Genomic DNA, 15,092 nt, shown 5'->3' with positions numbered 1-15,092 from the left:
ACCACACTTCCTCCCCTCCCCAGGGCTGATCAGCAAGGACAAGGGAAGGGAGACGTAGAAGTTATGTGTAGTTCCCACCCCTCTAGGAGAGATGGTAACAGGGATTCTCAATGGAATGTTGTAATTCTCAGATGAGGACATTTGTCCTGTGATGGCCCAGTGGGTGGAGCATGGTTGCCTACCAGGTTCTGTACTCCCAGACACTAAGGGAACTTTAGGAAGTCATTTCTAAGTCCAATGACAGCCTTGTGTTGTCTAGAAGAAATCAGTGAGGTGAAGCAGATATGCTGCGCGGTAGACCTGATGTCTTTAACCACCTGCTACATCGTTGGGCCGCACCTCACCACTATTACGCTCACTCCTCCTCAAGTCTTGCTGGTTAAGGGGAGCGCTGCTGAGGCTGGATCAATGATTTGAATAAACATAAACTGTGATGACTCATTATTCCTAGATCCTCAAAATTATAATCACTTTTGGTCATAAGGCAAGAGAAGCATCGCCGCTCAGAATAGCGCTTGAACTGAATGTCTGCGCAATCACTGTGTTCTTTCTATTAAGGCTCCAACTGAAGGAGAACAGAAGGCACGTTAGAGGTGAGGTGGAAGAATGGGGAGCAACTATTAAAAAGGAAAGGACAGAGTGGGAACTGAAAGTACACTCGGAATAATCTACCCTGGTAACAGCAACATGTTCAGGCACAGAAGTGTTTATTTTAACACTCTCATAAAATGATAATGTCTAAGTGTTAAAATCACTTGACTGGCTAACAGGGACCTGCAAGCTTTATGCCCTTGCAGTGGTCTCCCTACAGGGCTGTCTGTCCGATATTTGACCTCAATCGAGGGAACAGAAAAATAAATGAAGGCAAGGTTGCGACCAAGCTCAATGTGATGTGACTTGGACAAGGGCAGAGACATCAAATTTTGGGTCAAGTAATTTTGCTCATCTCCTGCCTCTGCAGTTCAACTGTAGCAGCAGGAGGCACCAGCTGGAGGGTTCTGCTCCTCTCTGATCCGAGTCTATGTCAGTGCCACCACTAACAGTTGGGCTTCTTTCTGAATACACACAGCTCGGAGCAGATCTTTTTTTCCTGAGAGTACAGTAGCTATTCTTAACATGCCAAACTAACTTCATCTGTTGATTTCTGACGATCACACATGTTAAAAAAAAAAAAAAACATAGCTTCAAAGACCCAGATACTAAAAAGCAAAAATTATCCATCTATCTATAAAAGGCAAGTTCTGTTTTAATTTGTTTTTCAAACTTCCATCCAGTCTGTCTCAGCTGAGACAGGAAACCGTTGATAAGCCTACTGGCTGGTAGAGCCCAGGAGGACAGGAAAGAGAGAGGGGAAAAAGGCAGACAGGGAACACTTTTAAGTGCCTGACAACAAAGAACGGTTTCTGTACTTACGATAGCAGTTGGGGTGGCAGCCAGTACGCAATAGAGCACCAGAGGGGTGATGAAGCTTTCGTCCTCCGTCCCTGGGTAAGGCTTCAGTAAGTCTCCGTCCTGACAGAAGAATCCTTGGATATGCACCTGAAAAGTGTCAGTGCATTCGAAGTAGTAGGCAAGCAGCACTGTCCCAGCCATGATGACAAGCTGAAAATACAGCATGGCCACACAGAGACGTTAGCAGGGCTTCAGAGCGGCGCTTGCCCCTCAGAGCACTCTTGCCCCTCCCCCTACCCCCCCTCGCACCCCGCAAAGCCTTGCAGCACTTTTGGGCTCAGTATTTGCACCTGTGAGTGGGCCTGGCTCAGTAGGCTCTGGGCTTTGGGATGGTGTGCTAGCTTGTCTGCCTGCCAGCACCTGCTGGATGTTTCAGCGAGTTATGTGCAGACCCCATCTGAAGGGCGGAACCCAGCATGGCTTGTCAAGAGACCCAGCCTCTACAGCTATGCTTTTGAGTATCTATGGAAACTAGTATGGAAATGTGCGTTTAGGTCAGAGGCAAAAGGTCAAAGGGCAGTGGCTTAAGAATTGGAAGAATATTGGTGTGAGAAGTTTTATAAATTATTACAGAGACTTACCATACAAAATGTTAGGCAGGAATAAATGACTGAGTGAGAGAAAGGAAGAAAAGAAAAAGAAAGACAGAAAAAAGAAAGAAAATGAAATAAAGTCTAGCATGGCTAGGAAGCTTTTTTCAGAACTGTGGCCTATATTATTGGCAAGTACTCTACATCAGGAAAGGCCTTTCATTTTTTTCCAACGTGCTTTCTATGAGAAAACTAAGGACTTTGCTGTTGATCCTGTCTTTTCATAGACACAACCTTCAAAAGATTTAGACATAATGCGACATAATTTCATTTTGACTCATGAATTTCCCAGATGGTCCTTGGTGTAGGCAGTTGTAAGACGTATGAGGGATTGACGGGATATGGAAGTTCAACGGTATTTTTCACATTGTATTTGGAAGACATCAAATGTCAAGATGAGAGAGCAATAAAAGACAGAGGGTAGAAAACAAGGTTTTTTTGGTTATGAGGATGTGGAAGCTGAAGTCAGGAAGGAAGGCGGACTCCTTCAGTTCCCACACACTGTCAGAGAGCAGACCTGATTACGGCTGGATTACCTATGTGTAACTGAACACATGCTGCGATAGGGACTGATGAAATGGGGCAATTAAAGTGAAGAAAAAATGCTTTCAAGCCCTTTTTTTTTTTAAGGCATCAAGTTAATCATTATAGGGAAACAATATAGTCAGATGTCTATACAACTTCAGTTTAAAATTGCTTTTGTTTACAAGAATGTGTCAGGCAATGAGAGGGAAGCTATAGTGTTTTAAGGGCTTAGGAACACTGAACTTTTATTGAGATATGGGGTACATTTTCATGCAGCCCAGGCTGGCCTTGAACTCACTATGCAGACAAGGATGGTCTTGAACTGCTCTTCCTCCTGCTTCTATTTATGGAGTTCTGGGACTATAGGCATAGGCTGTCACGATCCATTTATCCAGTGCTGAGTACGGAAGCCAAGAATCTGAGGCTTTGTCCATACTAAACAAGCATTCTACCAAGGTGCATGCTCTACCCTCAAATTTCTCATTCTAGTCCTAGAATGACTAATTCGGAGTCACGCAGCCGATTAGTGTTAAAGTCAGGACTAGAACACAAGCACATTATCATCTGCAGATAAACAACAGCAACACCCTCTTCCCTAGGCAGACAAACCAAAAATGATCGGCAATGCTGCATTAAAACTGTATCCTATACAGAAGGGCAGGGAAACAAGGAAGAGAAAATAGGTCAGTCCTGGTAGAGAGAGGCACTGTTTCTCAAATCCTTTTCTGATCCTTTGTCCTCACTGTGAAACCAGCCTCATGCCTTCCCATTCTAACCCTTCTGGAACCATCACAGCTTCTCCTTCTGGGGAGACCAACTCCTTGGGTCTACCTCACCAGAGCAGGAAGGACCATTTTTCCTAGGAGTTCTTTGGGTTAAGAATACGCCAGCCCTTCCAATTTCATTCTTTTTTTTCTATGCCTTTCCTCTTTGACTCAGAAGACTTTTGTGTTCTTCAGCTGTAGTGTGTTGCAAGTACAGACTCCCCATCATCTGATCTGAATGCCTTTCTTTTGGCCACCTCAGTCACTACTTTTCTCACACTCCAGAAGGCTGCATCACACTCCATTCACCGTCCCCTATACACGACTAGTTTCTGGCTCTGATTTAGTCTCCTAATGTCTGCCATGTTCTATCCAGCAGTTCATTCATCACAGCTCCTGACCATCTAAGCAATAATCTCCAGACTCGCTTCTGTGTCTCTGTAAACATGGAGTTGTTTATTGGTACCATTTGCATACTACCAACCTGTCTTCTGGCCTTCTCTGTGGAGGCACATATTTGGATGGTTTCCTTACAGCAGCAGGGAGAAATCCTGCATAAGCATATATACTATAGGACTGAGAGGTAGGCAATTGAAAGCCCCCTCTGCCAAGTGGAGTTCTTACCTACAGCTGGCTTCTAAATTCCAAGTATGCACATGGCATGCCTTGGCATATTTCTTCCACATGGCTGGAAGCACATTTCCCTATTTCTTAGCTTTATCAGCTCTTAGAAGATGCCTGGTTGGAGAATAGAAAGGATTTCAGGAAGCATTTCAGAGTCCAGAGTAAAAGTGGCGTGTAAATTCCTCTTCTGGGAAAGAAACTTCTATATTAGTAGGACTGTTTGTGCCCCAAATTCCTTTGGAGAAAGTTGAAAGAGAAACACACACACACACACACACACACACGCACACACACACACACACACACACACACACACACACTCAATACAAAGGCACAGAATTGAAACAGTATAGAAATGTCTTAATGTTAGTGTCAAAATAAATGAACTGCAACATTAACAAAACACTAACTTCATCTGCCTAAATTTAAGGCTATAGTATAAATCTTGAATGTTTGCCTGATTGAGCCTGGAAGTAATCCTGGAAGCAGTGTTCAGAGAGAAATGAATGAATGAATGAATGAATCAATCAATCAATCAATCATTTACAAGACACAAAGAAGAGAAATGTTTGAGACTTGATGGGTGAATGTAGGCAGAAAGTTCAGCAGCTTATACACAGACTGACTCACCAGAGTGAGGTCATTTGCCTTAGCTCTTTTCTTACTGAAACAGCTAGAATCTCATTCCTGTCACAAACAATTCTCGAACTCCCCAGAATGTTCCTGAATACTGTCCTTTAGAGAAGGGTAAATTAAAGCAATAAAGAACTCAGTTTGGACTCTTCTTTTCCATTGAACCCTCTTTTGTGACAACATAATAAAAAGAAGCCAATTCTGTTGTTACAGGAACATAAGCAATACAGGATAAGCTGTGCCCATGAACAGAGAGGCCTGCTCCACTGCTTGGTGATCGACAATTAGCAGTCAGCCATCCTCCCTGTCCTGGGTCATGATCCATCACTGTCTAGGTCCGGGCAACCAGTGCCAGCTGGCATTCTTGCCATCTCTGGTTCCTTCCTGTGCCCATTTAGGGATGCATGGAGGGAGCCCATAATGTTGTTGTCACACAGACAGATGGTATGATTGTGCCAGGCTGAGCACTGGTGGAAGAGGTGAAGATGTCACTGTCACAGAGGCAATTATGGATGAGGGATGATAATAAGTATGGGGAGACCACACACCAGGGGCTTTTTCCATGCCTTCTTTTCACAGAATAACAGTCTAATATAAGAAAGTGCATAGCACAAAGATTTGGGAGGCAGATGTCAGTAGAACCAGAAACTCAGCCTCTAATGGTTGATCTCCCCAGATCGCTGCTGAATAAATGTCACAAAGAATTATAACAAGAAAGTCACAAAACCGAACAAATAATCATAAAAGTTTAGAGTAATTGTAGATCACTGATTTGTAGACATGATACAAGCTGGGGTATCAGGGCTCCATGTAGTAACAGTGGAGTGTGTGTGTGTGTGTGTGTGTGTGTGTGTGTGTGTGTGTGTGTGTGTGTGTGTATGTGTATGTTTGTGTGTGTGTGTGTATGTATGTATGTATGTATGAAGGATGAAAGGACTAGTATTTGGTGTCAAGTGTAAAGTATAGATTACAACCTTCATGCTCTGTGCCACAGAATTTCATAACAACTCAACTTGAAATAATAGTTCCATTTCCAATGAGGTTTACTGGTTCTAATTTGGTCATGGACTACTAATGATAAAAAACTGACAACTCTTCCAGGGATTTGCCTCTGACTCGGTTTTGGCCATGCTCTTCAAGATGTTTTATACAATTCTGGTAGCAATTGTCCACACCAGGAACATGTGATCTGTCACAGAGTTGTCACTTGATCCTAAGTGGGAGTCATGTAGGTGGCCAAGGAAGTGATAGGGAAGAGAATGACAGAAGAGCAGGGAAGGGCTTCTGGTTTCGGGAAAGGTAGGTGCAAAGAGGATGGAGAAGACACTGTCTATGTAGGAGGTCAATTGTGGTCCAGCCCCGTGAATACATACTGCATTCCGTACAGTGAGGAGGTGAAGGAGACGGGCGCAGAATAAACACTGCCACAGTGCATGGGCAATAAGACCTCACATGGTTCTGCTGCAAATGCAAGGCCTTAGTGAGAATTCCAGGGAACTGCACAGCTCAAAAAGTTGCCTATTTCTCAATATGGAAGAAGAACGCTAAGGCCCCTGGAGGAATATGAGGAACCATCAAACAGCATCAATGGGAGTGAAAAGCAAAGAAGTAGGCTAGGAGGGGTGCATATGGAACAACTGACAGCAGGCTTTGGGGAGATGTCTGTGAGGACCTTAGGGTATGTGTGGCCGTTTGAGAAGGTGTGGAGACTAGAACATCAGAGCTAAGAGCTGAGGAGTAGAGAAAGAGAAAAAGGGAGGAAGTGAAGGTAATGGTGTAGGCTATATGAATCCTGGAAGCTGTTCTAAGGCCTTTACATAAATTAACTCTTTTGTTTTGAAATTCAGCCTCACAGTTTTACCCTGGCTGTCCTCAAACACACAGGCACCAGTGAGCCTCCTGCCTCAGCTTGCCAAGTGGCAGTGACCACAGGCACACACTGCTGCACCAGCATATGTGTGGACTCTGTTGTGTCAGCCTGTATGGGAGGCACGTTATCATTTTCATTTTGAGGAAAAGAAAGTAGATACAAAGACATCACATAAATTGTATAAGGTTGTAAAATTCACATTATGAATTTAGGGTGGTTATTTAATGACCTTTAAACTAAAATTTTTATGTAGCCTGGGGAAAAGTCAGATCCCAAACATATTATATATGTGATAGGCTATGTAGAACATATGTGGTTACTTTATTTAAATGCCTTCAGGGGCCATTTTCCTTATGTGTATGAAAGTTAATAATTATTTAATGATTGTGCAGTGGGGCATATTAACCTCTTCCTCTTCATTTCACAAAGGAAGTCTGTCAACTTTTATGAAATAAAGCATAAGAAGTTGGAACAGAAAAAAGTAAATCAGTGTGGTGAGAATAAAATAGAGGCAGGAATTATCCCTCCAGATGTAAGTTGTCAATTTACATAAGAAAATCATGGTTTCTTAATATGAGATGAAAAAAAAAAGCAATGGTTAATATCAAATACAAATCCAGGCAGGGGCTCTTCCTTTGGATTCCTATGCAAGGGTTGCTGTGATAAATAACAGTTATTGATGCTGTCCTTAAAGTGAGACATCATATCAGAGCACTGTATTCTTCAGAGACTGAGCACACAGCTCAGTAGTAGAAAGCATGTTGAAGACCAGAAGACTCAGAGTTGAAGCTTTTAATGGGACCTACGTTTTTCTGCCTCAGTTTCTTCGTTTGTGAAATGAGTTACTAATATGGTGGTGCCTATTTCTCTAAGTTATCTTGAGGAGTAAGTGAGGACTGGGCATCGTGTCCTGAGAAGAGACTGTTTTCTAGAATTGTGAGTGAATAAGTGTGAGCTATAACGAGTTACTGACAGGTAGAAAAGACAACTTCCCCAAGCTCTCAGAACTAGTGAATGGTAAAGCCCTGCAGGAGACGGAGCTCTAGTGCTAGTTTACTACCCTTTTATAGTTAACATTTGTAATTAGCAAAACACATGTAAAATGCCCTGAACTTGATAAAGGTTCAGTTCTTTCTCTTGCTTTTAATTATCTATTTCTTCCTGCACACAATTTTAGTGTGAGAGTAGCAGTTGACTCGGTCTCCTTAGCCTTTAGAAACTACCAAGTTCGCTCTCCTGACACTTCCTTCAATGGCTTTGTTTCTTCCTTTTGCTCAGCCTGACTCAGAAATGATGGTGCCCTCCAAAGCTCTATCCTTCACATCTTTGTAGTTTCTTTCTCTTTGGAGGTTTTGTCTTTTTTTGTCACTTCCATTCTTACAGCAACTCCAAATACCCTCACATCTCTGTTACTGCCTCTTTTGTTTTGCCTTCCCAGCAGCACAGTGTTTATAGATATTGCAGATGTTGAAGCTGGCAACATTTTCTCTCTGTGTTCTCTCACCTACTGCACCCAACCACCACTGTCTCAATGACACAGCAATCTCGATATTTATCTTAGGATCCTCTTTCTTTCAATTCATGCCATATCCAGCCAGTAGCCAATTTTACAATTTCAGGGCCCCCTTGTATTTGTCCCATTTTCTTTCATCACCTGCAGCTACATTACTCATGATTCCTGTGATCTTATCTACATCACTGAAATTTTCTATCTGTTCTTACAGTCTTTGGGATTTCAGACTTTCTATATTATCATTATCCTGCCCAACCATCATGCCTAACTTTGAGAGGCCAAGGCAAGGATTTCACCAGAAGTTCAAGGCCGACTTGGCCTACATAGTGAGTTTGAGGTATTGCTTGGCTACAGAGTGAGGCCCTGTCTTAATAAATATATTTGAAGATAATTACCCTGCATGGGTAGACAATGTCATTCCCAGAAGACATTGATTATTAAAGGAAAACTGAAGGGCAAGGCATGGGCTATCTTCCTATGAGTTAGGGTCAGGGAGGGGCCATAAGTCTGCCAAACAATGTGGGATATTGCCATTACTCTTGGTTAGTCACCATAATAACCATGTTAAGATGATATTGTGTCAAAAATATCTCCTGCTTTGGCCCCAGGACATGAAAGAATCAATCTCAAACTGATTGCGCAATTTCCTCCCAGCTGGTGGAGGAAAGACATCAATGTAGAGCTGGCGGCAGTTGGTGGATGCTGGGAAAGGAAGAGTAATTCTTTTTGGAGGATGTGACCACTGGCAGGATGCTCCAATGGATCGGCATATTTATAAAGAGAGACAAGTAGACTCATTTTGTCTGTGACCCGTCACCCATGTAAACATACAAGCAGGACTGCTTACAAACCACCACGAGATGATGGATTTTGAGCTTAGACTTTCCAGCCTTCTGAATCAGGACCAAGGAATAGTTGTTTCTAAAGTCACCTTTTATATAGCCATTTGTTGCGCAATATGAGCTAATACATGGATATTTAGATAGCACAAACAATTTTCTCTGCAGTATACTCACTGGGTTTTGTCCTTCATATATGTTTACTAAATGAGAATTCCCCCCAAACAGAAACAGTTTAGGCCAGTGAGCGCCATGAGCCATCACTCAAGTGGTGGAATATACATAGTGCATCTCTCAATCTAGCATCCTTCATGTTCTCACATGGACTCTCCTTAAATAACTAATGCGGGACTGGAGAGATGGTTCGATGTTTGAGAGCACTCTTCCACAGGACCCAAGGCCAGTTCCCAGCACCCATGAGCTCCAAGGGATCAGGTACCCTTGTTAGCTCATCTGGGCACCTGCACACACATGTAAGAATATATTCACCCAGACACACAGACACATAGAAGGGACGCTGAATGTATAGTGCTACAAAACTGGCAGGCACAGCTTTCATCGGAGAAAGCAGCATGGAGATTGGAAAGAACGCTGACTTTTGGGAATGCTCATCATAGATAAAAGTAAGGTCCAACAGCAGGGATGCAGGGCTTGGGCAGGCTGTGCTCTGAGATGCTCAGGGACCATGCCTGCCCTACAGGCAGTCTCTGAACTGAGAAAGGACAGAGCTCAACATGCATGGCATGCACGAGGAAGTGAGAGCAATGCGAGCTGGCAGAAAGGGAGGTCTTGGAAAAGGCAGTCCTGGTGATGAATGCTCATTTCACCTATTTTTTGGCAAAGGTGGGTGTGGCGGTTTGAATGAGTACAGCCTCCATAGGCTCATGTACTTCTCAGTCATCAGTTGGTAAATTGTTTGGGAAAGATTAGGAGGCTTTGGAGGAGGTATGCCAGGGGAGAGGGCTTTGAGGTTTCAAAGTCCACACCAGGCCCAATATCTCTCTCTGTGTTTGCCACTGTAAGGGAAGAAACTCCAATGGTGTCAGCCTAGCTGAGCTCCTCTGGTGGGTGGAAAAATGCCAGATTTTATTATTTCTTTGATTCTTCTAATGCATCAGGGCCTGTTTTGTCTCCCTTTTGCAAAAGTTGCCCGGCAAAGGTCTCCTCTCATCACACAATATCTTAACAAGCAGCATCTATTTAGCTGGCAGTAATTACTTTCATAACTATTGTTCATTAGTGACTTTACAATTAGTTATAACTGCAGAGCCTCTGACTGATGTAAGATAAGCAGAGTAGCAATACTAATGAATGATTCTTTTTACTTGAAACGAAAGAAATTTGACTTGGGGCTCAGGAGATAGCACGACCGATAACCAACTTGCCATCAACCCTGAGGACTTCAGTTCACACCTGAGAACCCACAGAAAGATGCTAAGCGTGGGGCTACGGAGATGGCTCAAACGTTAAGGTCTCATTCTGCTCTTGCATAGGGCCTGGGTCCAGGTCCCAGCCCTCATATAGTGGCTTAAAATATTTGGTACTCTAGTTCCTGGGGCTCTTCTTCTGGTCTTGACAGGCACCGCTCACATGCAGTGAACATACATACATGTAGGTGAAAATACTCATACGTAAACATTAAAAATAAATAAATAAATGATGTCTGGCATACTGGTTTGAATTTGTAACCCCAGTACTGAGAAGACTCAGACAAGCAGATCTCTGGGTCCTGTAGGTCAAATATCTTATGCCATTCTCAGCAAGCCCTGTTCCTTAGAGGTCTGCTGTGAACAAATGCCCATTTCACTTTGCAAGTTTTTTGTTTTTTTGAAAGAGAGGAGTCCCACAGGCCTAGTGGTTTACATCACTTAAGGTTTTCCTCCAGATCATGATCTTCCGTATTTGAGAATTGCACACTGAAACTCATAGTCACGTGCAAAACTGACTCCCTGACCCACATCTGACTTAATTAATGGTCAATTCCTGAAACGACATACATGCATGAAGTTCTTCCAAAACTTAGAAGTGAGATTCTCAGACCATGTACCTTACGGACCACTTGAACTCAGGACATGAAAAGTCCAGGATTATAGAATTGTGTGGCCACCTGAGAACACGATGAAAGTGGAGAGATTGCACACACAGAGAAGAATGAAACGTGCATGCAAAGTGAACAGGCCCTGATGCCTAGAAAGAAAGCACAACTGTAATTCTGATGGTTATTAAGTTGTTTGCTGCAGTTTACGGTGAGGCCTTTCTATGCGCCTTAGATTTCCTAAGACTTCATTTTGCTCTTAAAAAAAAAAATCCTTTCTAGCCAGGTTTACGGTATCAGGGATGCATTCCATCCCATTGGTCAATTAAGTCTAATTAGACAGCTGTCGGTTACCCCCAAGATAAACAGTGCTGTGTTTGCACCTTTGTGGCCATCTTGCTGGTCTAGCCACTGTTGTTGTTCATAGACTTTACAGCTGGGGAGAGCTACAGGTTGGTCACCTGCCTTGGCAGCTTGCACACCATCTTCTTATACCATGAAAGCCCCTCCTCAAGGAGGAGGTTTCTGGGTGACTTGCAGCTTGATTCCTCCAAATCCTGTATCTGAAGTGTGTGGTGACTTCATATGGTGCAGCTGGTTACCTAGTATGCCAATCCAAAGAGCTCCAGATGGAACGACCCATTCAGTCCATGGAGAGTCTAGGAGTATAGTGATCTGGCATGGGACCTGCCATAAACCCACACGTATTCTCAGGTTCTGATGCTCAGGGTTTTACTTTGTAGGACGGAGAACCAAGGCAAGTTATAGGGACAACAGAGGGGATACACGGAGGCTTTGCTGTTAACCTTCTCACGCTAACACCACAGGTGACACTATTCTTGAGAAGGCCCAGAAGAGCCTTTGATCCATCACAAACTATCCATCACTCTATCATCAGCTCCAGCCAAAAGCATCGAAAACAACGTTGAGCTAAAAACAAAACAAAACAAAACAAACAAACCAACAAACAAAAACTTAGCATGGTCTAATCACTCAGAATACTAATCCCTGCTCAAAGGACAAAAGACCCATACCATTTCTGAGATCTAAGACATCTGAGGCAGAGTGTTTGAGTGATTAAGTGGTCAAAGTCTGTTTGAGTGAGCATGGAGAAGCAGCCTCATTAATCCATGCAGATGAGGCCTTCTCAACTTTTAAAGAACCAATTGAAGACACCACACATATAATTCCTAAAGGAAATGTGATTTTCTTGCCATCTTAAAATTTTCCCTCATTCATAATTGAAAGAGGTTTTCGGTAAGAGAGCTATGGGCTTAATCAGCAGGCACAGCCAGTGCATGAGCAAAACCTGACTTTACAGCGTTGGAACAGCCTAGTATTGAGTCACCCATGGAGCCTTTGCTTTCTGAGTTCTTAATTGGCTTCGGGAAGACCAGTAGAATTCTAACCTCATGTGTAGCCTGCTGACCTCTCACTTGTCCTAACAAATCTAGTGGGGGGCCGTGTTATTACTTCTTATGGCTGTCTTATGCTGCAATAATAAATATCCACAATAAATTTTTAATGTGTGATATTGCAAGAAATGGTAACTTACTTGAGGATTTAAATGTGGATTAATTCCCTTAGTGTATAGATTAAATTTGACAGGTTTTGCTAGGGGAATATTCTCAGGCTTACTGGCATTGGGAAATTCCCAGAAGTATAATTTAGCATAAAATTTTTTATACTTACTTATTCCTTCACAAAGTGCAATTATTATAAACTTCAAGAATAATGATAGAATTGTTTGGAAAATGGAATGATGTATAGGGAATCTCATCTCAGAACAAAGCAAAAACTTAAAATCTCATTTATTCCTTCAATCAAACAAAATCCAATAACAAATTCATGTTTGTTACTCAATAACAAATTTGCATTTGTTATTCATAATAGGAATTCTTTTCTCCTCATGAGCTTTTACGTCTTGGTTCTATTTAGAAAACGCTGCTCTGAGAAGTGATTTTCACATGTCAGAGAAAGCAAATCTTACTCAATATCTGGCATGCTCTGAGGAGCCAAATGTTAAAGATGACGACTGGAGGGAGACAATGGCGGGTGAGCATCTTCCGATTTTTGCTTTAAAACATTTTTAAAGAGAAGCATTGCCACCATTTTAATTTCCCTGCAGAAAGGAGCAGGATTCTTTTCTCTCCCCATGCATTCATTGCTACTTTACTTGGAGATTAGGCAAATGAGAAAAAAAGGAAAAACTCTCCTCTCCAAATCAACTAGCTTGTTTTTCTTCCTAATTAAAACAGGTAAATCTCTACATTGCGGAAAGACTTAGATGTTCTTGTTGTCTGTTAAAATGACTAGGTAAGGAGTTTTCTTAGTTCCATTTGAAATTAGTGAGCAGGTTGTCTTAGGTACTGTCACATCCAAACCCGGGAGAAGACCCTATGTAATTGAGACTCTCACATCTCTGGGGCTACCTGGCAGAGCGCAGGTTCTAGTCTGCATCTGCTTTGTTCAGGTTGCATCTAAATGAAGCCAATTATCCCACAGAAAGCAATTAAGTGAAAACTTGAAATAAAAATTTCATCCCACAGTTGTGTGCTAGCCACATTTCATCTTAATTTATTTAAATCTTCGCAGGCACATGGAAGCCAGGACAAGGTACGATGGCTGTGAATCAGCAGAGTGCCACCACGAACCAAGCGCACACTTGGCTATTTTTTTTTTTATTATAAGATATCCTAATACATAAAATTAAAAATAAGCCATCAGAATTTTACCCAGTGACCACAAATCATTATTAGTTGCCTCATTTTTTTATGTGAGACTTTCTGTTTTCCCCATGCAATAAATACACACAACCCATACCAGACTTAGTGTGTGTGTGTATATATAGTGAAATCATACCACCCAGGCAGTTCTATGGATTGGTTTTTTCCTAACAATACCCTGTGGTTATCTTTACAAGTCAGTACCTGAGCTTTTTATATAGCTATGTACATGCACCTCTCTCTGCCCCTGTCTACCCTTTGCCATTTCTAGCCATGGAGTCCAGATTAATATGGGGGTGTACAAAGGACCAGGCTCACCTATAGGGTTGCTGTCTTACATAATTAGGTCCTCTGACTTAGGATAAAGGGGAGAAGCCAATGGCAACTCAAAAGAAAAGATTTTTGGAAAACAACAGAGATCAAATTATAATCTATATTTCAAAGGAAACTACCAAAGGATTTTGAGCAGGGAAATGGATTGGTGAGCTGCATCACTGAAGAAGGTAAAACCTCAGAGAATCCAGTAAGAAACTGCAGCAGAGTTTTAGGGTAGAGAACTCATATTTGGGGCAAAGGCTGCTTATGGGTCTTGTAGGACTTTCTGAATACCTCCCATACACCTGTGCTCTCTCACATGCAGAACAAATGCATGTTAATCTATTTAGGTCTCTTATATACAAACAAATGTATGCAAAAGTTCCTGTTTTGTGATTTTTTTTTACTATTGTGAAAATATGAAATAAATCATCATTAAGTTTTTCTCAAGCATTTACTACATAGCAACTATTAGGGAATTAGCAATGTACAAAATTGTGTCTATTCAACATGGGAGAGACTGTACTAGAAGATATGAGGTCAGGTGAGGAGAAAAAGCTTAATTCCAATCCTAAATGTTGAGATGCTTCTCATAGAAAAATATCAATAGTTTGGAATCAGCAGAAGCAGAAATGATAAAGTATGTTATGTAGGACCCCAGCATCCATCCATAATTCCAGAGAACACACAGACACTTCTTGGGACCCTTTCTGATCATCTGTCATCAGCTACTCCTGTTGTCATCAGCTACTCCTTTTGTCATCAGATGATTAGAACTGGCCACCCCTGAAGGCACACACATTACCACTTACTAAAATAGATAAAGACATGAGATAGAATATCATGGGCCTTTAAATAATCCCCAAATGATTCATGCACTCATTAAAGTAGCTCAAATTCCCAAGGCAAGGAGGCTCTGCTTCCTCAGTCTCTTCTCAAGTGGAGAGACACTTGAGGGCAAGCTAGCATGAACACTGTTAGACACTAGCACACCAATGGGTATCTAAATTTGAAAGGGCCAGATGACATCTGTAGAGTTGGCTGTCTCTTGTCACAAGTAACTCTCCAAATCTCTTGAGTTAGCAGCATTATTTTATTGTAAAATTCGGCACACTCATGGTGACTTTACCAAATTGGAAACACTGAATGAAGCAAAGGTTTTTTCAATTAACTTTAATTAGGCTATACTGTCCCCAAATGCACTTG

The 15,092-nt window shown here is 42.1% G+C and overlaps 1 protein-coding gene across 1 annotated transcript in view; it reads right to left on the bottom strand.

Moving 5' to 3' along the window:
- Positions 1 to 15,092, bottom strand: part of PLPPR1 (phospholipid phosphatase related 1) — a 260,986-nt gene that overhangs the window by 46,900 nt on the left and 198,994 nt on the right. The window contains exon 3 of the mRNA XM_084783425.1: positions 1,414 to 1,602. Within this exon, the coding sequence (XP_084639551.1) occupies positions 1,414 to 1,602 (189 nt within the window). The remainder of the gene's footprint in view (positions 1 to 1,413; positions 1,603 to 15,092) is intronic.

This window comes from Acomys minous (genome assembly GCF_964271855.1).
Source record: "Acomys minous genome assembly, chromosome: 1".
NCBI classification, from domain to species: Eukaryota; Metazoa; Chordata; class Mammalia; order Rodentia; family Muridae; genus Acomys; species Acomys minous.
This window is presented reverse-complemented; position numbering and strand designations above follow the sequence as displayed.